General features: G+C 44.6%; 1 protein-coding gene across 3 annotated transcripts in view; it reads right to left on the reverse strand.

Moving 5' to 3' along the window:
* CWF19L1 (CWF19 like cell cycle control factor 1) overlaps positions 1–23,685 on the reverse strand; it is a 91,739-nt gene that overhangs the window by 61,014 nt on the left and 7,040 nt on the right. For all 3 annotated transcript variants that reach the window (XM_006119605.3, XM_006119604.3, XM_075905000.1), the window contains exons 3-5: positions 17,554–17,632; positions 13,887–13,988; positions 7,912–8,126 (exon numbers count right to left, since the gene is read on the reverse strand). In XM_006119605.3, coding sequence (XP_006119667.1) covers positions 7,912–8,126; positions 13,887–13,988; positions 17,554–17,632 — 396 coding nt within the window. The remainder of the gene's footprint in view (positions 1–7,911; positions 8,127–13,886; positions 13,989–17,553; positions 17,633–23,685) is intronic.

A 23,685-nucleotide genomic window follows, 5' to 3' on the forward strand; every position in this document is an offset into this window, starting at 1 on the left:
GATAGCTGTGTAGAGAGTCTCTGGGTTAAGCTAAAAGGGGTAAAAAACGAGGGTGATATCATGCTAGGAGTCTACTACAGGCCACCTAGCCAGGTGGAAGAGGTGGATGAGGCCTTTTTTAAACAATTAACAAAACTATCCAAAGCCCAAGATTTAGTGGTGATGGGGGACTTCAACTATCCAGACATATGTTGGGAAACTAACACAGCGAGGCACAGGCTATCCAATAAGTTTCTGGACTGCATTGGAGACAACTTTCTGTTTCAGAAGGTTGAAAAAGCTACCAGAGGAGAAGCTGTTCTGGATTTGGTTTTAACAAATAGGGAGGAACTAGTTGAGAACTTGAAAGTGGAAGACAGTATAGGGGACAGTGATCACGAAATAATAGAGTTCATGATCTTAAGGAAAGGTAGAAGGGAGACCAGCACAATTGAGGTAATGGATTTCAGGAAGGCAGATTTTGATAAGCTCAGAGAACTTGTAGGTAAGGTCCCATGGGAAGCAAGACTGAAGGGAAAAACAACTGAGGAGAGTTGGAAGTATTTCAAAGGGACGTTGTTAAGGGCCCCAAAGCAAACAATTCCGCTGTGTAGGAAAGATAGAAAATATGGCAAAAGACCAGCTTGGCTTAACAAGGAGATCTTGCACGATCTCAAAATAAAAAAGGAGTCTCATAAAAAATGGAAACTAGGACAACTAACAAAGGATGAATATAGGCAAGCAACACGGGAATGCAGGGGCAAGATTAGAAAGGCAAAGGCACAAAATGAGATCAAACTAGCTACAGGCATAAAGGGAAACAAGAAGACCTTTTATAAATACATTAAAAGCAAGAGGAAGACCAAGGACAGGGTAGGCCCACTGCTTAGTGAGGAGGGAGAAGCAGTAACAGGGAACTTGGAAATGGCGGAGATGCTCAATGACTTCTTTGTTTCGGTCTTCACCGAGAAGTCTGGAGGTGTGCCTAACGTAGTGAATACAAGCAGAGAGAGGGTAAGTTTAGAAGATAGGATACACAAAGAACAAGTTAAAAATCACTTAGGAAAGTTAGATGTCAGCAAGTCACCAGGTCCTGATGAAATGCATCCCAGGATACTCAAGGAGCTGATAGAGGAGGTATCTGAGCCTTTAGCTATGATCTTTGAAAAATCATGGCAGACAGGGGAGATTCCAGAAGACTGGAAAAGGGCAAATATTGTGCCCATCTATAAAAAGGGGAATAAGAACAACCCAGGAAACTACAGACCGGTCAGTTTAACGTCTGTCCCAGGGAAGATAATGGAGCAGGTAATTAAGGAAATCATATGCAAACACTTGGAAGGTAATAAAGTGATAGGGAATAGCCAGCATGGGTTTGTGAAGAACAAGTCATGCCAAACTAATCTGATAGCTTTCTTTGATAAGATAACGAGCCTTGTGGATAAGGGAGAAGCGGTGGATGTCATATACCTAGACTTTAGTAAGGCATTTGATACGGTCTCGCATGATATTCTTATTGATAAACTAGGCAAATATAACTTAGATAGGGCCACAATAAGGTGGGTGCATAATTGGCTGGATAACCGTAGTCAGAGAGTTGTTGTTAACGGTTCTAAATCCTGCTAGTTCATGAAGCCTGGCTTCATAGGTCATGTTCTCTAAACATGGGCTTGTTTAGTTTGGAAAAAAGAAGATTAAGGGGGGACATGATAGCGGTTTTCAAATATCTAAAAGGGCGTCACAAGGAGGAAGGCGAAAATTTGTTCCTCTTGGTTTCTGAGGACAGGACAAGGAGTAATGGGCTTAAAGTGCAGCAGGGGAGGTTTAGATTGGACATTAGGAAAAAATTCCTAACTGTCAGGGTGGTCAAATATTGGAATAAATTGCCAAGGGAGGTGGTGGAATCTCCCTCTCTGGAGATATTTAAGAATAGGTTAGATAGACATCTGTCAGGGATGGTGTAGACGGAGCTTGATCCTGCCTTGAGGGCGGGGGGCTGGACTCGATGACCTCTCGAGGTCCCTTCTATGATTCTATGTAGGAAGCGAATAGGTCAATTTCCAGTGGACCCCATTGTTGGAAGATGGATTGGAGGACCCGAGGGTGCAGCTCCCATTCATGGTCTGGGGCAAAGTGTCTGCTGAAGTAGTCTGCTGTTACATTCTTTACTCCTGGTAAATATGAAGTGACGAGGGTAATTTTGTTTCATATGCACCAGTTCCATAATCAGACTGCCTCTGTGCATAAAGCATGAGAAAGGGCACCTCCCTGACAATTTACGTAGTACATCGTTGATATGTTGTGGGTCAATATTCTGACCTTTTTGCCTCGAATGTATGTAACAAAATGCTTGCATGCATCGTTCTAATAAATTGATATATAAAGTAGTCTCATGTGGTCCATCGTCCTTATGGCACTCATGTGGGCTCCTCATCCGATGGACACGTCGGTAGTTATATATACAGATGGTTGGTTTCAATGAAATGGTACACCCCGCTAGAAGATTGCAGGGATTGGTCCACTTTAAGATGTGAGCTACAGGGGAGACCAGTTTGTGCACTTGTCTCTTGTAATGGGATTATACCATCACAAGCCAGTGCTGAAGACATTGAAGATGTAAACGAGTGTGGTTGACCACATAGGTTGTAGCAGCAATATGACCCATAAGTTGGAGACAGGTGAGTATGGGAACTATAGGGCTGAGAGTAACAGTAGTAACCAATTCTTGGATTGCTTGGAATCTTTGCATAGGGAGGTATGCTCTTGCAGTTACGGAAACTAGCTTGGCACCTATGAATTCTAGAATTCATGTAGGCTGTAGTGTTGACTCTCATGCATTAAGTATAAGACCCAAGAGATCAAATGTTTGCCTGGTTATTCCACCATTCGCTGTGTCTCCACTTCTGATGGGTCTTTTACTAAGCAACAGTCGAGATACGGAAAAATAATCAAGGGTTGTCTGTGAAGGTAGGCCACAATAAAGGCCAACATCTTTGAAAACACTCTGGGTGCCAATGAAAGGACGAATGGTAGTACTTGGTATTGAAAGTGATCTGTGCCCACCACGAAATGTAGGAATCGTCCGTACGCGGGGGTGAATAGTTATGTGAAAATAGGCATCCTGCAGGTCGAGGGCTGCAAACCAGTCTTCCTTCTCTAATGCTGAGATTATTGAAGCTAGGGTAACCATTTTGAATCATTGCTTTCCAAGACAAGGATTCAACTTGCAGAGATCCAAAATAGGCCGCCATCCTTCCATCTTTTTTGGTGTGAGAAAGTAATGGGAGTAGAACCCCTCGCCTCTGAAGTCCTCTGGTACTATCTCCACTGCTCCTAGGCTGAGTAGTCAGTGTGCCTCCTGTTCTAATAGGTCTTCATGAAAGGGGTCCCTGAAGAAGGGTGGGGAGGTGGTAGGAAGCGAGGTAAAGGGGATGATGTACCATGATATTATTTCAAGGATCCAACAGTCTGATATGATGGCAGCCCAGTGATGATGAAAAGGCCTCCGACGGTGGTGGAAGGCCAGGGAACGATATGATGTTCGTGTGAGATGGGGAGATTTTGCAGACCCTCGACCAACAGGTGACACCTGCTGCTTGTTCGCCTGGTTGCTGGTATTACAAGCGTCCTGTAGACGTCTCCTCTGTGGGCGTTGCTTGCTCCTTGATTAATCAAAAGTGCATTGTTGGTACCTGGAATAGGAGAACTCCTGCTGCTTTTGATATGGAGTGTATTATTTATGACGGAATGGGGAAGTATACATCCCAAGTGTGTGCAATGTTGTTCTAGAGTCTTTGCTGGAATGCAGCACGTCATCCGTCTTTTCAGCAAATAATTTTTGCTTGTCGAAAGGAGGATCTTCCACTTTCGACTGTAGCTCACAAGAGACCCCCGCAGATTGTAACCAGGAGGTTCTCCTTATAACTACTGATGTCACAATAGCTCTGGCTGCTGTGTCAGCAATGTCAAGTGCTATTTGGAGCGCTGTTCTGGAGGAGGCATAGCCCTCCTGAACATGGATTTTAATAGGTATCTTTTGGAGACTGGCAGGGGTTCTAAGAGAGAAGTCAACTTCATGAAGTTATCAAAGTTGTGATTAGAAAGCAGCACTATACTCAAGAGTTTGCTATACTCAAGAGTAAGGTGGCCAAAGAATAAAGTTCTGTTTTTCATGTTTATTTTTTTGTATTGTGGCAATTTGGTTCTGTGTTGAGCAGTGTCAACAACTAAAGAATTTGGTTGAGGGTGGGAAAATAACAAATCAGCTCCCTTTGGAGGAACAAAATATGTTTTGTCAGCTCTTCTGTTAGTTGGAGGTGCTGAAGCTGAAGTCTGCCATATCTGCCATCTCCCCGTTGTGAAGGCTGGAGATTTTTGAGGAGCCTGTGCTGTTTCTCAGGTACCTCAGTTAATGGAATGTCCTGAGATGCAGCCACCCTTCTGAAAAGCTCCTGAAACTGCCTCATGTTGTCAGGAGGAGACTGGTCATCAGGTATGACCACCTCATCAGGGGATGATGACGACTGATCAGTCAGTGATACATCTGGTGGGTGTTCTTCTACCTCGGAGAGTTGACCTTCCTCCGGTTCTGACTGATGAGCTGTAGAGGGAGTGTTAGGTGGAGACACTGCTACTGCCTGAGTACGTAAAGGCTGCAGGGAAACAGGGAGCATGAGAAGTAGGGTGACTGTGACAGCAAGGATAGCCATATTTAGAGTGATGATAGCGATGATTAGTTGAATCATGCCAAGAATAATACTTGTAGTATGTTGGACTGTGTCGTCTGTGGTAAATTCACACCGGTGAAACGTGCCAAGATGAAATGCTACTCCTGCAGTACATCTGATGATGCGTTGGTAGGTGTGGGAACCAGGTGAGCATGGTAATGCTCTTGAAGAAGGAGGAGGAGAGTGAGGTAGGTATCTTGTATAAGGGGACAGTGATAAACAGTACCTAGGCTCATGGTGCCTAGCTTATTAACATGGGATGCGACCCATGTCATCCATTGTTAATCAAGGAGAATATGGAGAAAGTAGTGCAGAAGATGGTGCCGGTGAGAACGTAAGTAGTTCTGGACTCGTTGATCTCACTAAGGTGGATTTGTGGAGTGCTTTCTTTGGCATCAAAGAGCTGGACAAGGCATATGGTGCCGAAGATCCAAGTCCACTGTATGTGCTGCGCTGGTTGGCATGTGTGTGGACGGTGCCAAGGTCGACGGTGTTGAGGTCATCGGTACGTTTGCTGACATTTCTGAAGCAGAAGGATTTGATAGCAGCCTTCAACTTCCTGAAGGGAGGTTCCAAAGAGGCTAGAGAAAGGCTGTTCTCAGTAGTGACGGATGGCAGAATAAGGAACAATGGTCTCAAGTTGAGGTGGGAGAGGTCCAGGTTGGATATTAGGAAAAACTATTTCACTAGGAGAGTGGTGAAGCACTGGAATGGGTTACTTAGGGAAGTAGTGGAGTCTCCATCCCTAGAGATTTTTTAGTCTCAGCTTGACAAAGCCCTGGCTGGGTTGATTTAGTTGGGATTGGTCCTGCCTAGGGCAGGGGGCTGGACTTGATGACCTTCTGATGTCTCTTCCGGCTCTATGGTTCTATGATTAAGGTGCCAATGTTGTCGATAAAGACTGAGCTGGTGCTGACTATGGCAAAATGGCCTTTCTTTTCTCCACCCTAGGAGACCACAGAGTGGAAACTGTAGGAGAATGCTCCAGTGGCTGAAACGCATTGTCGAATAAAAATATTGTTAATCTCATCTCCCTGTCCTTACGTGCCCTGACCGTCAACTTGGCACAGTGGACACATTTTTGAGGTACATGAGCCTCACTGAGGCACTTGATACACTTGGCATGGCGTCCAAAGCTGGCATGGCGTCACGGCTTGTGGCACACTTCTTAAAACAGGGAGAGTTTTTTTTTAAAACTAATAAAAATGAACTATAATAACTAGAACTATAAGAACTGTAACTGTAACTACAAAGACTAACCAAATATCAATTCTACTCCTGACATGATTTGTCTGAGGAGAGATGGCACGCTCTGCGACCATGGGCGGTGAAGAAGGAACTGGTGTCCAAAGAGCATAAACATTGTGAGACGTGGGCCGCGCATGTGTGGTCCGATGACCACTGCTCAAGGAAACTCAGATCTGTGGTGCTGGGATGACCTGACATCTACAGTGGAGCACCCAGGGGGACACCACTCAAAGAAGTAGTTAATTTACTAACTGAGCAGTCAATCGATAAAAATTCTGTTGACTACTCAATTAGTCGATAGGCAGCTGGCTCAGTCCAGACTCATGCTGGGACCAAATCCCACTGCAGCTCTGCAATTTAAAACACAGTAGGAGCCAGGGGAAGAGGAGTATGCTGCTTGCCCAGCTGGCAGCAGCCCTGTCCTTGGGGGAAGGTCCCAATGGGGAGTTGGGCCCTCTGCAGTCAGGGGCTGTGGCCAGAGTAGCTTCTGCATGCAGGAGCTTGGGAGGCGGGGGCAAGCAGCACCACAGAGATGATATTGGAGGGGAACCTGCTTTTAAGCCAGCTCCCCCTAACACTTGCCTCTGATACAGAAGCAGCAAGGATAGGGTGTGTCAAAATGCAAGTAGTTGACTCAACTACCTGATAAGCCTAGGTTTACTGGATAGTCAACTACTTGCTTACATCCCTAATCTGCATGACACAAACAAACGAGGCACAGCACAAACAAAGAGAAGTTTTTCTTCACACAGCGCATGGTCGGCTGTGAATCAAGCCCTTCTGATGGCAGCAGGGGGAGATCTCTGCTGCAGTGATACTGCAATTTTTAGTTGCGCCCCCTGCAACACAGACAGGCTCCCTCCCCGAACCCTGCCACCCAGGGCTGGCTCAAGCTACTTAGCATCATTGGCCCTAGCTTTGCCACTTCCCCCGGGGTCATAAAGGAACTTTGAAAGAGGAGAACAGCAACACTGCTCCAAAAGATCTTGGTACACCTTAAAATCCTCTGGTACTGAAAGGAAGGATGAGCCTTGCAGTGCAGTAAAATCTGGAGATGAAGACAAGGCCCTTAACTGAGCCAAACCAAATGCTGTTCCAAGGTTGCTGGACCTGAATAGGATGACTCTGGAGACTCTGCAGGGAAAAAGACCACTGATGCCTGGGCCTGCAGGAGGATCACTGGTCACCATCATAGACCTAGCCAGAAATTTTGTCTTCAAGCTAGATGAAGGTAGGGACTTCCACAACCGTAGGGCATCCCATTGATATGGGTAAAGCATTGATGGCCAGACAGCACACAGCCAAAGGCTTCTGCCCTGACCATGGGACATGCACCAGTCCTGGCATCTGTAACGGTCAATTAGCAGCCCCTGATGCAGGTCACACAAAGAAGAGCAGAAGGATGACCATCCCTGACTCAAATTCAAAGGAGTCTCAGGATTCAGAAGACAAAGGTGAGGTGAAACCAGAAGGAACAAGTAACCTGTCTGACTTATCTGTTGGCCACAGGAAGAGGAAAGCTTCTGTTGCAACAGTCAGCAAGAGGCCTGTGGGTGAAATCGAATTATATGGCACACTTCACACACATGAAACTTAAGAAGTTACAGAATCAGCAAGTCACCTAGTAAAAAATTCAGAGGATTAACTGGAATTAAAAGTGGTTCAAATTTGTACCACAAACAATCCTAGTGCGGAAAACAATTAGTCCACAAGAAAGATGATCCTTTGATAGGCAGCTCATTATCTGAACTCAAAAACACGCATGGGGCCCTACTTATCCAATTCAAGAGCTCAGATTCACACGGGAAATGCCAAGATAAGCATCCTCACAACAGAAATCAGTGACAAACCATTTTAATGTGTTTAAAAAAAAATCTACAAACAGCTACAGCGAATAGAGTTAGTGTACTAGTAAGCTGAATACTTAACCAATTTCAACTGAAAACTGAATACTTACAGGTTTATTTCCAAAATTCCCTACATCTCGGGGCCAAGGGGATGTCAGCAAGATATCAACACCTCTGAAATTTGGAAGAGATAATAAAGATGTTTTTAGTTCTGCCACATCCTTGTTGATGAAACTATAGGCAGGAGCAGGCTCACTCTGGGATTCTGTACCACTCAGGTAGGCAATCTGCAATCCTGAGACACTGTTGAAAATACCTTTACGACCTGTAGTAAAACACAAATGACATTAAGTGTTGTAAGGCACTAAAATGTATCATGCTAACAACAGGACAAATTTTGCAGTCCTTGCTTATTTATTCAGTCTTTTCTTATGAGGAAACTGACTCTTGTAATGCATTAACTGCAGCCAGACTCCAGGATTTGGCTCAATGACTGGAAACCCTTCCCATTTAAAAACAAAAAAGTCACCCAATTTGCTCCCTTCCTATAAAAAAACAAAACAAAAAAAATACCCCAATGACATAAAAGTCAAACGTCCAACCTAAAGGTTGACCAGCTTAAGATGGATGACAAAAAATATTCAACTAAAATGCAAAACTTAAGATATTAGGGTTGAGAATTTAACTATGGAAATCAGAAAATCATATATATAGTAGCCCAGTGTCTGAGAGTCTGTAACGCCGAAATGCTGGCTGTTCCTTCTGGGGATGTGCTGTTGCCTGAAATGCTGGCTGTTCCTTCTGGGGATGTGCTGTTGCCTGAAATGCTGGCTGTTCCTTCTGGGGATGTGCTGTTGCCTGAAATGCTGGCTGTTCCTTCTGGGGATGTGCTGTTGCCTGAAATGCTGGCTGTTCCCTCTGGGCGGTCCGTGCTGCATGGGGAGTGCGGGGCCCAAACAGCTGCTTGCACCGCTTGCTCTCCTGTGGCGGCCCAGCTGAGCGGCGCAGAATTCAGCAGAGTACCACGGTGGGAGGTGAAGAGGAGCGGGGCGGTGACGTGCAGCGTGATAGCGGCTCCAGGCCCCGTCCCCTGGCTGTGAATGTCACCGTCCTGCCCCCCTTCGTCTCCCACCGTGGCACTCGGCTGACTTCTGCACTGCTCAGCCAGGCCGCCGCAGGGGAGCAAGCAGCGCAAGCGACCATTTGGGTTCCGCACCTCCCATGCAGCACAGGGAGTGCGTAGCCCAAATGGCCATTTGGGCTCCGTAGTCCCCCGAGTGAGAGGCAGGAGAAGGAGAAGAGAAAAAGAGAGGCAGGAGGTGAAGGAGAGCTGAGGGGGGGGGAGGGAGGCAGTAGGAAGAGGAGAGAGAGAGAGACGGAGTGAGAGACCAGAGGCTCAGGAGAGAAGACCGACGTGGAGGAGAGACCTGAAAATCCCGTCTTATGACGGGCTAATTGGCTAGTTCAGAAATAAGGTTTCCAGAACATCATAACTCTACCCTCTGCAGATATTCAATACTATAGACCCTTTCAGTATATGCTCACATAATAGACATGGAGTAGCATTCAATGATATATGCTAATCTGGGAGGCTAGAGGTAGGAAGGAAGAACATGCATTTCCATTCCATTTAAATGTACTATTTGCCAAATTCTATCTGACAGATGTGATCATATGAGAAGTTTAACTGTGAGGAGAAAAGTTAAACACAACTAAAATGGAAATCTACATTAGTTGAATGATAAGATTTAGAAATCTGATACTTTGACAGGCACTACCAAACAACCTAAAAGGTTAATTTGCTCAATGAATTCATAATTCTGCTAATATTTAAGGACATGATTAATTTTAAATAGGTGAAAAATCCCATTGAAATCGAAGAGATTACTCACCCCCTGAAAAGTTAAGCCCATAATATAAATGCTTACCTAATCAAAACTTTAGCTCTTACAACTATAAGCCTACTGTAATAAGGTTGTTTCTTCACTACCTAGCAAAAGCAGGCCCTGATCTTAATTGAGAGGCATTGGTGCAACTGTACTAAATTTGTAACACAAGGAGGTGATAGTAGTGTCAGTGGAGAAGTGAGTGGAAGCTTCTCCAAGGTAACTCATGTTCACCTTCTTTCTCACTGTAAAGAGAGATACACAAAGACACCTTGCCCCCACAAGGCAACAATTACTTAAAGTGGGTTTATAAGCAAGCAAAACTAATTGTATCTAATATATATTTGAGAGTTTGTGTCTCTTTCTTTTTTGCCTGTTTGTTGAAGAACTCCTCCTAAATGGTAAGAGCTAGGAGCACCAAGATTAAGAACATAAGAACAGCTGTACTGGGTCAGACCGAAGGTCCATCTAGCCCAGTAGCCAGTGGCCAGCACCACGTGCCCCAGAGAGGGTGGACCGAAGACAATGATCAAGCGATTTGTCTCCTGCCATCCTTCTCCAGCCTCTGACAAACAGAGGCCAGGGACACCATTTCTATTCCCTCGCTAATAGCCTTTTATGGACCAAACCTCCATGAAATTATCTAGCTTCTCTTTAAATTCTGTTATAGTCCTAAACTCTATTACATCCTCCTCTGGCAAGGAGTTCCACAGGTTGACTACATGCTGTGTGAAGAAGAACTTTCTTTTTTTAGTTTTAAACCTGCTACCCATTAATTTTATTTGGTGACCTCTGGTTCTTCTATTATGGGAACTAATAAATACATTTTCTTTATTCGCCCTCTCCACACCACTCATAATTTTATATACCTCTATCATATCCCCCCTCAGTCTCCTATTTTCTAAACTGAAAAGTCCCAGTCGCTTTAACCTCTCCTCATATGGGACCCGTTCCAAACCCCTAATCATTTTAGTTGCCCTTTTCTGAACCCTTTCCAAGGCCAAAATATCTTTTTTGAGGTGAGGAGACCACATCTGTACACAGTATTCAAGGTGTGGGCGTACCATAGTTTTATACAGGGGCAGTAAGATATTCTGTGTCTTATTTTCTATCCCTTTCTTAATCATTCCTAGCATCCTATTTGCCTTTTTGACTGCCGCTGCACACTGTGTGGAACTTTTCAGAGAACTATCCACGATAACTCCAAGATCACGTTCCTGATTTGTCATAGCCAAATTAGCCTCCATCATACTGTACGTACAGTTGGGGTTATTTTTCCCGATGTGCATTACTTTACACTTATCCACATTAAATTTCATTTACCATTTTGTTGCCCAATCACTCAGTTTGGTGAGATCTTTTTGGAGTCCCTCACAGTCTGCTTCTGTCTTGACTATCCTAAACAGTTTGGTATCATCCGCAAACTTTACCACCTCACTGCTTATCCCTTTTTCCAGATCATTTATGAATAAGTTGAAAAGGATTGGTCCCAGGACTGACCCTTGGGGGACACCACTAGTTACCTCTTTCCATTCTGAAAATTTACCATTTAGTCCTACCCTTTGTTTCCTGTCTTTTAACCAGTTCTCAATCCAAGAATGGACCTTCTCTCTTATCCCATGGCAATGTAATTTACACAAGAGCCTTTGGTGAGGGACCTTGTCAAAGGCTTTCTGAAAAATCTAAGTATACTACATCTACTGGCTACCCCTTGTCTGCACGTTTATTAACCCCTGCAAAGAATTCTAATAGATTAGTAAGACATGATTTCCCTTTACAGAAACCATGTTGACTTTTGTCCAACAAATTATGTTCTTCTACATGCCTCACAAATTTATTCTTTACTATTGTTTCGACTAATTTGCCCGGTACTGAAGTTAGACTTACTGGTCTTTAATTTCCAGAATCGCCTCTAGAGCCCTTTTTAAATATTGGTGTCACGTTGGCTACCTTCCAGTCATTAGGTATGGAAGCCGATTTAAAGGATAGGTTGCAAACCACAGATAATAGTTCAGCAATTTCCCATCTGAGTTCTTTTAGAACTCCCATTTAGTTCATCCAGTCCCGGAGATTTGTTAACATTAAGTTTATCTATTTGTTCCAAAACCTCCTCTAATGACACTTCAATCCGGAACAGTTCCTCAGATTCATCACTCACAAAGGATGATGCAGATTTGGAAATCTCCCTAATGTCCTCAGCCGTGAAGACTGAAGCAAAAAAATCATTTAGTTTCTCCGCAATGGTTTTTATCATCCTTGATTGCTCCTTTTATATCTCAATCGTCTAGAGGACCCACAGGTTTTTTAGCAGGCTTCCTGCTTCTAATGTACTTAAAAACATTTTGTTATTTCTTTTTCAGTTTTTGGCTAGCTGTTCCTCAAAATCTTTTTTTGCTTTTCTTATTACATTTTTACACTTGATTTGACAGTGTTTATGTTCCTTTCTATTTATCTCACTAGGATTGGACTTCCACTTCTTAAAAGATGCCTTTTTGTCCCTCACTGCTTCTTTTACATGGTGGTTAAGCCATGGTGACTCTTTTTTAGGTCTCTTGCTAAGTTTTTTAATTTGGGGTATACACTTAACTTGGGCATCTATTATGGTGTCTTTAAAAAGTTTCCATGCAGCTTGCAGGGATTTGGCTCTAGTCATTGTGCCTTTTAATTTCCGTTTAACTAACCTCCTCATTTTTGTGTAATTCCCCTTTTTGAAATTAAATGCCAGAGTGCTGGACTGCTGAGGTATTCTTCCCACCACAGGAATGTTAAATGTTATTATATTATAGTCACTATTCCCAAGCGGTCCTGTAACGGTTATCTCCTGGACCTGAACCTGCGCTCCACTCAGGACTAAATCAAGAATTTCCTCTCCCCTTGTGGGTTCCTGTACCAGCTGCTCCAAGAAGCAGTCATTTAAGCCATTGAGAAATTTTATCTCTGCTTCTCTTCCTGAGGTGATATGTATCCAGTCAACATGGGGGTAATTAAAATCCCCCGTTATTATTGGTACACAACTTCCTCTTCTCCTAACTTAGAGCAAAGTCAGAGTTTGGTTCTGCTAGAACAACCAGAAGTGCTGAAAAAGGGACTGTTTTCCATAACATGGAAAGGGAGGGACTGTTCGGAAGGAAGTGATATTGGGTGTGGCCACTGGGGGCAACAAGCCCACAGGTGAGAGCTATCCTTCAGAGTGTCTCCTGGGAGCAGCTGTACCACCAAGGGAATGGCCAGCAGTGCTGGGATCCACCATCTTGCCTGCCAGCAAATTAAGTAACTAGCACCCCCCAAACCCTTTCCCCACATCCTGGCCCTTGGCCGCAGCACTGAGGAAGGAAAAGAGACCCCTGGTAACCGGGGCGCAGAGGGCCTACAGGGAGACAAAAGGCCCCTGGGTGGCCAGGAAGGGGGGCTGTGGGGAAAGAAAAGGACTGTGCCAGATGGGACCCCATGCCCTGAGCCCTTCCTCACCTTCCAACCCTCACTATTGCACCCCCTCACTCCCAGCTTCCTTTACTGCCACCCCCCCATCCCAAGGAGCAGTGACTCCTACACTCCTCTCTCTCCTCTGCCCACCCCTCTCCCCCTGCCAGTTCCCTGCCCCAAAGGACCCGGGTAAGTTTTTTAGTATAGAATGAAGTGGATTTATCTGGGCTTCAGATCCCATTTGGCTGTGCATTTGGGTGCTAAGGCAAGTCTCTTTAGCCGAGCTGATCTCAGTGTCTGTATTAAACTGCAAAAGGCTGTGATCCTATCTCTGTGCTAGTGTGGGAAGAAGCCAGAGGGGGGACAGTGTTGAGGCGTACACGTAGGGCAGGAAAGTAGGCTCTGTGGTATTTCAGCATATCAAGTGACAGTCACAAGGGGACCTCTGTGACAGAACCCGTCACAAGAATTTTGCAAAACTTTAAGAGTGTGGAAAAAAAGTAATTTTTTTGCAGAAATTTTAATCTTTTGGCACAAAATTCCACCAGGAGTAATGTTCTTTCGACATTAACTTGTTTCCCTGCAATTTGGAATTTGAAATTTGTCCATCAAACTCAGTTTGATGGCCCAAACAGCTCTGAAGAGCTTAATGTATCAACAAATGAAGGAGGGGTTTGGAATGAAAGGCCACAATCTTAATTAAGGTCCCACAACAGCAATACTTTTATACTCCCATAAAGACAAGCACATCAGAAAAATAAAATTCATAACAATACCTAAATACGTAATATTTTCAGCTAGTTCACAGCCATTCACATCTGGAAAATAATATATAGTTTCCTGGTTATTGGCACCCAAGATATACGTTGGAATAGGAGCTGGAGAAGAAACACACAAAATTAATTCTCGATTCAGAATTGTGAAATGTTTCCGATTCTGTATTTACTATTATGAAGCAAAGATTCACTACAGAGAAAATGGAGCCATTACACGCATAATGTACATTAAGAACCCAGAAAGTGAGCTTGTTAGAGCCTGTCCATTTCACTGGAATGTATTAATTCACCATTTAAAAAAACCCAACCAAACAAACCCAAACACCTGATTTGAACCTTATAGCACATACTTGTATTGCATATTAAAGTACTGTTTGGCAGATTTCACATTGATTGCATCTCTTAAGAACATCTTCACCCTCAATGTCAACAGGATGTAACGATTCTCCCATTCTGCCCCCATCAACTATAAACTCCCCTTCATGAAAAGCCAGTATAAATAATCAAGACTTGGAGCTCATTAAGCTTTGACTCCGAAGATCTAAAAGCTTGCCTATACACACAACCAATGTCACTTAAATGTGTTTAGTTAAAGCAGTACAATTTGTGTGTGGACTCTCATCAGTTTAAAACTGGTTACGTCAGTTTAGTTTTCACCTATAAAAATGTACTGCGAAAAGCTGAACAGATAAACCAGATAACAGAGACTGTGGGAGCTCTCCCACCCACCTCCTGGTTGCGTCTGTGATGGAAGTGACACAATAGGCTGTGAACCCTGGTCGCTGGAGAGAGAAGGGCTATACTGAGAGTCACAGTGAACCTCTCAGATGAGCATAATCCGCCAGAAAGCACTGAACACACTGAGGCAAGAGCAAAGCTTCGACACACAAGTTAATTGCCATCTTCCCCATCTTTGAGCATCTCTTCCCTATAGACTGGATTGATGAGGCAGCGACCAATTCAGCAGGGTCAATTTACTGTGTCTATAAATCGTCCACCAATTGCTCTCCCTTCGACTCCAGTATTCCACCAGAATGAAAAGTGCAAGGAGAGTCGATAGGAGAGCATCTCCTCCTGTTGACGCACCACCATGAAGACACCATACTAAGTAGATCTAAGTACACTGACTTCAGCTACACTAGTCACATAGCTGAAGTTGCATAACTTAGATTGCTCTTAGGAAAAAAATATCTTTATATTATGGAAGCCCCCAGGAAATCCAATCAAGAACAAATCCTTCTGTGACAGAAGGGCAAGTAACAAAGAAGAAAGTTCCTACGCTAGAAACTACAATTTATACATTAGACAGGACAGATTGAAGAAGCTGAATAGGGTAGGGCTAGATGAAGGAAATGAGGTAGCAACAGAATAAAGTTTAGCTGGAAAGCAAAAATCACTGCTGCCTTCTTACTACCCAATTACTAAAGGAAGGTTTCAGTAAGGAACTTAAGGGTACGTCTACACTTGAGTTGGGGGTATCATTCTCAACTTGAAGAGACAAACATAATCTAGCACTGATTTTTAGTGTGCTAAAAATAACAGACACAGCAAGGGGCAAGGAGTGGAAGGGGCTAGTACAGGCCTAACATGGTGGATAGCTGTTTGAAAAAAATTGAATTTAATCAAATTAAAAAACAGATTTATTTTTAAAATAAACCAATTTAAAATTAAATCTAAAATTGACAGTCTATGCTAAGGTCAAAATTTACCGATCTATTAAAATAATTCTAATTAAATACCAAAAATAAGCAGTACATATTTGCTGTCGAGTTTTAAAGAATATTAAGTCACTTAACTGGTGGGAATCACTAGCTAAGCACCCAGACCTAGAATTCGTTGAGCTGCTAAACTATCTTCTCCCAGCAGTAGACTCTTTTGCAGGTACAGTGAGAATATTTTCTTTATTTCCATGCAAATATCTCAACTCAATGACAATTCCATTCAGAGAAATCTACTAGGAGTTGAAAAAACAGGAAAGCTTGTTTTCCTTTTCCAATTTATTAATAAAAGCTAGCAAGGTGGAAGATCATCAGATCTACCAATTCCAATATCTTGAAGGCCAAACTTGCCAGATATAATTAGTTCCATTCACTACCTATAATACTTTCTTTGTATAATCAGTTTTAAATGTGAAGCATGTTCAGACAATTTTTGTACATATTCGGCAAATTTTAACTAGTTTTATTTAAAAAATAATGTTGTTCATGAGTTTCTAAATTAATCTGAATTTCAATCTAATATTACTTGACAAATCACAAGTAAAAAACCCACTATTTTCTAATAAAAATAAAAACCTGAATAAATGTAAAGTTAGGCTATATAACTGCTTAAATAAATGTGTAGCAAGAAGCATCAAATTTAGTGTACAGGCTACACTTAGTTGCTAGTCAACATATTTTAATTGTTACCAACCACTGGTAATCAAATTTCTTCAGGAAAATAACTAAAAAAATACAGCTGGAAAACACCATTAAACCTATCATTTAAATGAAGCTTTCCTTCTTGCTGACTAAAAGTTTATAATTTTATATCCATCCACTCTGGTGCCTAATATCGTAGACAGATAAGATATTAGCCCCTCCTGCCAGCTGTATCATGTCACTTATATTTGCTCGACCAGAGCTAATGCAACTATGTTTACAAGGTGGAAATTGCACCCCCAGCCTGAATTGTAGATATACTCTAGGTAAGGCAGAAATTGTACAGATTTTCAGAGACAGCGTCTCATATAAATGTGGTGATGGTACCTGGAAGGGAGCAGGGAGACGGACCGGTGGGATAAGGGAATGAGGAGCCTATGCTTGGGTAATAAGAGATGGGCTCAATAAGAAACAAAGCATTCCATACTTAGAAATATTTTGTAGCACAGCTGAATGAAAACAGAGTCCTCATGTGCCTCTGTTCTAGACACAGAACGTTCAAAGTGCTTTTGGCCTTTTATTATGCACTCCTGCCCATGATGAAAACCTGTGCAAGACAACTATCACAATGAACCACATCTCAAGATAGGAAAGCCAATAGGAAAGAACACTAACGCTAATTATTTTCATTGCTTGTTCATTAATTTTTAAAAGGCAGCACAGTGCTGCTGTCTGGTGCAGCTGCCAAAGGGAAAAGATGGGAGCAACAGGAAATAGATATGGCCAACTACATGAGTTGATAATTAACAAATATGAGCTTCCTCCAGATAAATGGCAAAGAGAAGACACCCCAGAACTGTACATCGCTGGAAAAGTTACACATATAGCTGCAAGTTGCACTGCACAGAGACTTATTAATCCAACCAATGCTAAGCAGCAGGGCCTAGATGAATATAATAGAATATTTCACATAGCAATTCACAGTCATCAGCTTTTTGCATACAAACAAACATTTTCAGCATGCCCAAAAGCCACACCCTAATCCTTTTTGTAGCACCACAGAGCAGTGCTGAGTACATTGCCATCAGCTTCCATACACTAGAGCTGAAATACTTTGACACCCACTACAACTCTTGCCCTCTCTGGCCATCCCTCTATTCAGTATGCAATTGTACACTGAACAACTTAATAAAGCAATACAGGAATGAAATGTGTGGTGAAGACATTGCTCAGTGCAGCCACATCCTACATTCCCCTCGCCCCTCCCTCCATTATGTAGTAATCTAATATACAAGCCCTTTCCTTACCTTTCTTGACACATGTCCGGTATTCCTCCCACTCGGTCTCTGAAGCAGAGCCAAAGAAGTTCCCAACACACAAAAGTAGCTAAAATCATTTAAAAAAAATAACACAAGAGAACAGTTGTAAGAACAGGAAAATAATTATGATGTTAAAATACCACGGCTGCCCTCCTCATTACTTTCTTACTGTCACACCTATTTTCCCAGCCCACAGAAAAGGAATGGGATTTCCCCCACGCATACTGGCACCTGTTTTACTGGGACGGCTTGGCTCCTGACAGAAGCCTGCTCGGGACGTGCAGTGTTTTTTTCTCTGGCTCTCAGCACGGTGCTTTGGCTCCTTTTTTTTTGCTCAACAAGTTTGCCCCAGAGTACTGGCACCATTTTTCTTACAAAAAAAGCACCAGTCACAGAATTGTCTGTTATTTCTCATCTCCATATATTATTTATTTAAAAACATGTTTTGCTGTTAATAAGCATGGTATCTCTGGAGACACAAATCCACAGTTTGAAAACTGCAAAACTAAGCATCTCTGATGGTATCTTCTACACGGAGCTCTGTGTCTCATTGGGTAGATAAAAAAAGATTAATTTAAATAAGCTATACAAAAGCCTCTGGAATCCGGTAAGATTGGATCCCTCATCCAGGAACTATTGAAACTCATTTACAAAAAACTTTTCTTAAACAGTGCATGAACATATTGTCTCATAGTATAGAAATAAAATTTATAATTCCTATTCCATGATGTGATATATTCAAGCTATAATGTATCTTAGTGATTTTTTCTTCCAAAAGCATTTTATCAAAAAATCCAATTTAAATTAAAAAAATCCCTTTTAAAAAAATAATTTTTATCCACCTTGCTTTTCACAAAGCAAGCACTATGTATCTGACCTATCGGTCAGATCATTTCATAGGAAAACTAACATACTTAAAAAAACCCAGAATGCTTAAATTTGTAACTAGACACCAAAAATCATGAACTAAAGAGATACTAGAGTTATGATTTATTACAACCTCCTCCTCAGCTGCTTCACCCATCTTTCTTTCCTCCCCATGACTGGTGGGAAGTTAATTGGCTGTTTCACTTTCTCTAGCATAAATAGTTAACACACATTTTAAGGGACCATTCCATCTGTTTCACCTTGTACTTAGATGTGTCACTTTGAATAAGGGCAGGTCAACCCTACAAACTTCTGGTGAAGTTCTCCCATTAGCTTAGTAACTGCACCTCTGAGAGGGGCAACTATACAGATTGGAGCTCTCCACCAACATAGTGCAGTCTACATGGCAGTTTAACACTGGCATAACTAAGTTATTCAAGGCTGTAGATTTTTCAAACCCCTGAGTAATATAGTTATATCAAAGATATGCAGTGAAGGCCTAAGTATAACATAACAGGTCAGTCTGGGCACTGCTGAGAGTGTCGGATCAGGGCGAATTGCTCAGAATCAGGGCAACTTACAGCCCACGACTGATGTCCTTCCCTGTAAAGGCACCAGACCAGTCACACAGAGCACTTCACCTGCCCCTCTGGCCAGCAAGAAGCCTCACAAGCCAAAACCCCTACAACACCCCAGCATTCCCTGTGCCACAATCAGACCCAGACCTTACACAGATGAGAGGTTATAAAACCCAATCTCACCATGTCTGAACAGGTTCTCCCAGTCCCAAAGGACCAACCAGTGTCCCAGGTCAATTTATTTCTCAGATCTTATCCAAAAGAGCACGCTGGGCCAATACTTTAGAATCTAAAATCTAAAGGTTTATTAAAAAAGAAAGAAAAGGGTTGAGAATGGGACTGTTAGGGTTTTATGTTCCTGGTGCCTCCCAAACTGGACCTGGTCACATGATCAAGTGACCTGTCTGTGTCTTTCACGCAAGTAGCCATGATGGTTTGCAGTTTCCAGACACATTACTCAGGTGTATATTGGCAACCTTGAGAGCCTTAGTCTATGCAGCATCACTAATTAGCATAGCTATTCATTGGATAACCATTCCTCAAAATAGGTGGTGGAGGTCCATTGCTTACTCCCAAACAGAGGACATTTCAATACAAGTGCAGAGCCCATATCCATAACTGTACATAAAAATATCATACCAGTATATGAGTAGCGTACATAGAATCAGCATTGCATAAACTTTCATCTGACACCTCACTTGGCCCACTTCATACAGAATTTGGCACAAACACACACTAGCGGGTGCAACAATGATCTGCCTGCTCACCTTAAAATCCAATAACGTGACACGAAGTTTCCCAGACCTGAAAAAGTGGTCTGTGCAAGCTTGAAAGCTTGTTTTTGTCACCAACAGAAGCTGGTCTAACAAAAGATATTATCTCACCCACCTTGTCTCTCTAATATGAAGAGAGGTTAAAACGACTGGGACTTTTCAGTTTAGAAAAGAGGAGACCGAGGGGAGATATGATAGAGGTATGTAAAATCATGAGTGGTGTGGAGAGGGCGAATAAAGAAAATGTATTTATTAGTTCCCATAATAGAAGAACTAGAGGTCACCAAATAAAATTAATGGGTAGCAGGTTTAAAACTAAAAAAAGAAAGTTCTTCACACAGCGCATAGTCAACCTGTGGAACTCCTTGCCAGAGGAGGCTGTGAAGGGTAGGACTATAACAGAGTTTAAAGGGAAGCTAGATAATTTCATGGAGGTTAGGTCCATAAAGGCTATTAGTCAGGGGATAGAAATGGTGTCCCTGGCCTCTGTCTGTCAGAGGCTGGAGAAGGATGGCAGGAGACAAATTGCTTGATCATTGTCTTCGGTCCACCCTCTCTGGGGCACCTGGTGCTGGCCACTGTCGGCAGACAGGCTACTGGGCTAGATGGACCTTTGGTCTGACCCAGTACGGCTGTTCTTATGTTCTTAACATGCTGGGACCAAGACAGTTACAACAATGCTGCAGGTAACAATTCTTGTCACACAGCTCACTTTTTTTAAGAACAACATATATTACTGGAAAATACTGTATAAGTTAAGCCACGTTTGCTTCCACCCTCTTTAATTAAGAGATTTTAAGAACTTGGAAATGTCCACATCTATCTATATTATTTTAAAAAGTTTTTCCTGCGGAATGACAGTGACATCATCATGTCACTCTACATCCCACAATCCCTCCCCCGCAGCTGCCCCACCTCTTCCCTTCCTCCCTGCTGCTAACCCAGCAGGGATCAGCAATCCATGACTCGCGACCAGCACTGAAGCTAAGGTGCTGCTGAGCAGCTTCTGAGGAGTGGGGGGGGGGAGGCGGAGGGCCAGCAGAGAGGCCCACTGTAGGCGGGGGGGCTAAAAAAGCTCCAGTGGCAGGGAGAATGGTGGCGAGGCCCGAGATAGGGAGGCAGGGGGCCACCAGAGAGGCCTCTGCAGGGAGGGGTGGGGGGGTTGCCAGATGGGGGACACTCTGGCCCGAGCCGAGCTGGGATGCAACCCAGCCTCTGGGCTGAGGCTGGGGCCAGGGCTCCACGTGCCTCTAGCAGCTGCCACATGGCAGGATTCTGGGAGTTACAATTTCTGGAGGGGGATAGCAACAGAGGCCCAGTGTGTGGGGGTGGAGTGGCAATCACCCCTGCCCAAGCCATGGCTGGGTGCCCCTCCGGCAGCCGTCCACTCGTGGCAGCTGCTGGAGGGACATACAGCCCTGGCTCATGCCAGGGTGCCTCCCCCAGTCTAGCCCTCTACCCACCCTGCATTGGGTCTCTGCAGTGGGGCCCTCTACCTCCCCCAACAGGCCTTGCCACTAGCTCCACCCTCTGAGATGTCCCTCTGGCAGCCACAATGTGGGCAGGCATCTGATGGAGTTAAAATTGAGCCGCGTGGCTCCTCCATTGTACAGGGTGGAGGAGGGGGAGTGGCAGGCATTTGGCAGGGAGGAGGGATGCAGGAGTTTGGGTGAGCCATGCAACCTCTCTAGGGCTCAGGAGGGGGTAGAAGGGGCCTGCAGGAGCTCGGGGCGGGGGGGGGAGCATGCGCATGTGAGCCAAAGAGCCTCACAGGGGCTCAGGTAGGTGAGTGCACATAACATGGGCAGCATCCCCAGTGGTCTGAGAGGCACGCAGGAGTCGTACAGCCTTGCCCCTTGCCGGCAGGGGACCAGAGCCACATGGCCTCCCCCTTCACGGCTGGAGGAAAAGGGCTAGGGGCCACACACCCTTCCCCCTCCCTGCCAGAGGGAGAGGCCTGGCCTAGCCTCGGACACAGTCTGGCCCAACTCCCACCTCCCCCAGCAGCCAGAGGGAGGGAACTGGGCCAGCCTCAGGAGAGCCCAACAACCTAGGTCCACCCTTCCATCCGATGGCCGGAGGAGGAAGAGCTGGGCACGCCAGGGTTGCCACGCCTTGGTCTGGCCCTCCCTGGTGGTTGTGGGAGTGGCCGGGGCTGCCTACCTCTGGAGACGGGGGTTAGCGAGCATAGCAAGCAGGGGGCACCGCCCCATAGTTTTAAGAAAAATAATTTTCCCAAAACCTTTGTATTAATTTTCTGTCAGAAATCAAAAATCAGTTTTGGCAAAATAAACAAAGTTCTACACTTGGTTTAATGTAGAACAAGCAGGAGGCTTAAGTCAGAATTAATGGGTTCTGTTTCTGACTCTGCTACTCACTGAGGTCTGATCTGCGTTTAAAATTAGGCTGGCATAGCTGTGTCATTCGGGGTGTGTGAAAAATCCACTACCACTGCCACCACCACTACCCTGAGTGCCATCGCTATGACAATCTAATCCCCAGCATACAAGTGGCTTGGAGAGGTAGTTTTCTTACAACAATGGAAATACCCGTTCATTAGCAGAGAATATTTCTATGCTATGGGGTTATGTTGGTAACTGGGTAGAGGTTTGGAGCAGCTTCCTGCCTGCTGCAGGCAGAGGGCTGCTCTAGCCTCACAGAGGATAGGAGCTACTCTCACCTCCCAGCGGACAGGAGTTGCTCTCGCCTCGCAGGGGGCTCACCGTGGAAAAGGGCTGTTCTAGTCCAGAGCAGCTCCTGTTCATAGCGGGCCCGGGCTCCCTATGAAAAGAGGCTGATCTGGCCCCAGAGGCAGGGCCTGCACCCATGGAGCAGCATCTGTCCGCAGAGATTCTCAATAGCCGCAGGCAGGGGCTGCTCTAGCATCTGGAGCAGCCTCTGTCTGTGAGGAACCCAGCCCCACTGTGGGTAAGAGCTGCTCCAAGGTATGGGTTAGGGAGGGCTGGGAGCCAGCAGCAGTCCCAGTGTGAGGGCTGGGGGCAGAGTCCTTTGGGCTGTCAGCTCCAGCTGGGCTGGAACGGTCTCCAGCCCAGATCCTGCTTTTAGATTAACCTAATGTTTAATCAGTTAACTGATTAACTGGGATTTTACATCCCACTACACATACCCTCAGTGAGAGGCCTTGAACAAGTCACTGCACCCCTTTGCTTCAGTTTCCCACCTGTAAATATGAGAATAAGACAACTTATCTGTAGTATCAACTAGGGATGTGAAAGTGTAACCATGTACACTTGTGCTCACCAACCAGTAGATCGGGATCTACCAGTAGATCTTGGAGCCAGACAGGGGATCCTGACTGGTTTGGCCAGGAAGCTATCAAGCACTGGCACTTCAGTTGCCCCTCCACTCACTGTCATGCTGCCCCTTCCCGGGAGCCTCCTGCTTACTGTGCAAAGTATGGGAGGCAGAAGAGGAGGGCACTGATGTTAGGGTGTCCCTCCTCCCCCCACTTCTGTACCTTATCTCCACACACAGAGAAGGTGATAGAACAGGGGTGGGCAATAATTTTATACACTGGGCCACTGCAAGAATTGAGCAAGTGGTCAAGGGCTGCACTCTTCCATATTAGTGGAGGAAGTTCAGAGTCTGGGATGGAGGTTAGGTGCACACAGGAGCTTGGGTTAAGGAAGGAGTTTGGGTGAAGGAGACAGTTGTGACCTGGGGCACTGGACTGGGGTGCAAGGGGTTGGATTGTGACCCAGGGCAGGGAATTGGGGTACAGGAGGAGATGCAGGGGTTTGGGTTGTGAGCTAAGGCAGGAGGGGACTGTGATCTGGGGCTGGGGATTGGAGTGCCGGACCTGGGAGGGGGTACGGGTGCAGGAGGGGGGCAGAGGATTTGGGTATTTGGAGAAGGAGGCAGGAGTGGAGGGCAGAGGGTTA

Source organism: Pelodiscus sinensis, chromosome 21 (assembly GCF_049634645.1).
Source record: "Pelodiscus sinensis isolate JC-2024 chromosome 21, ASM4963464v1, whole genome shotgun sequence".
Taxonomy (NCBI): Eukaryota; Metazoa; Chordata; order Testudines; family Trionychidae; genus Pelodiscus; species Pelodiscus sinensis.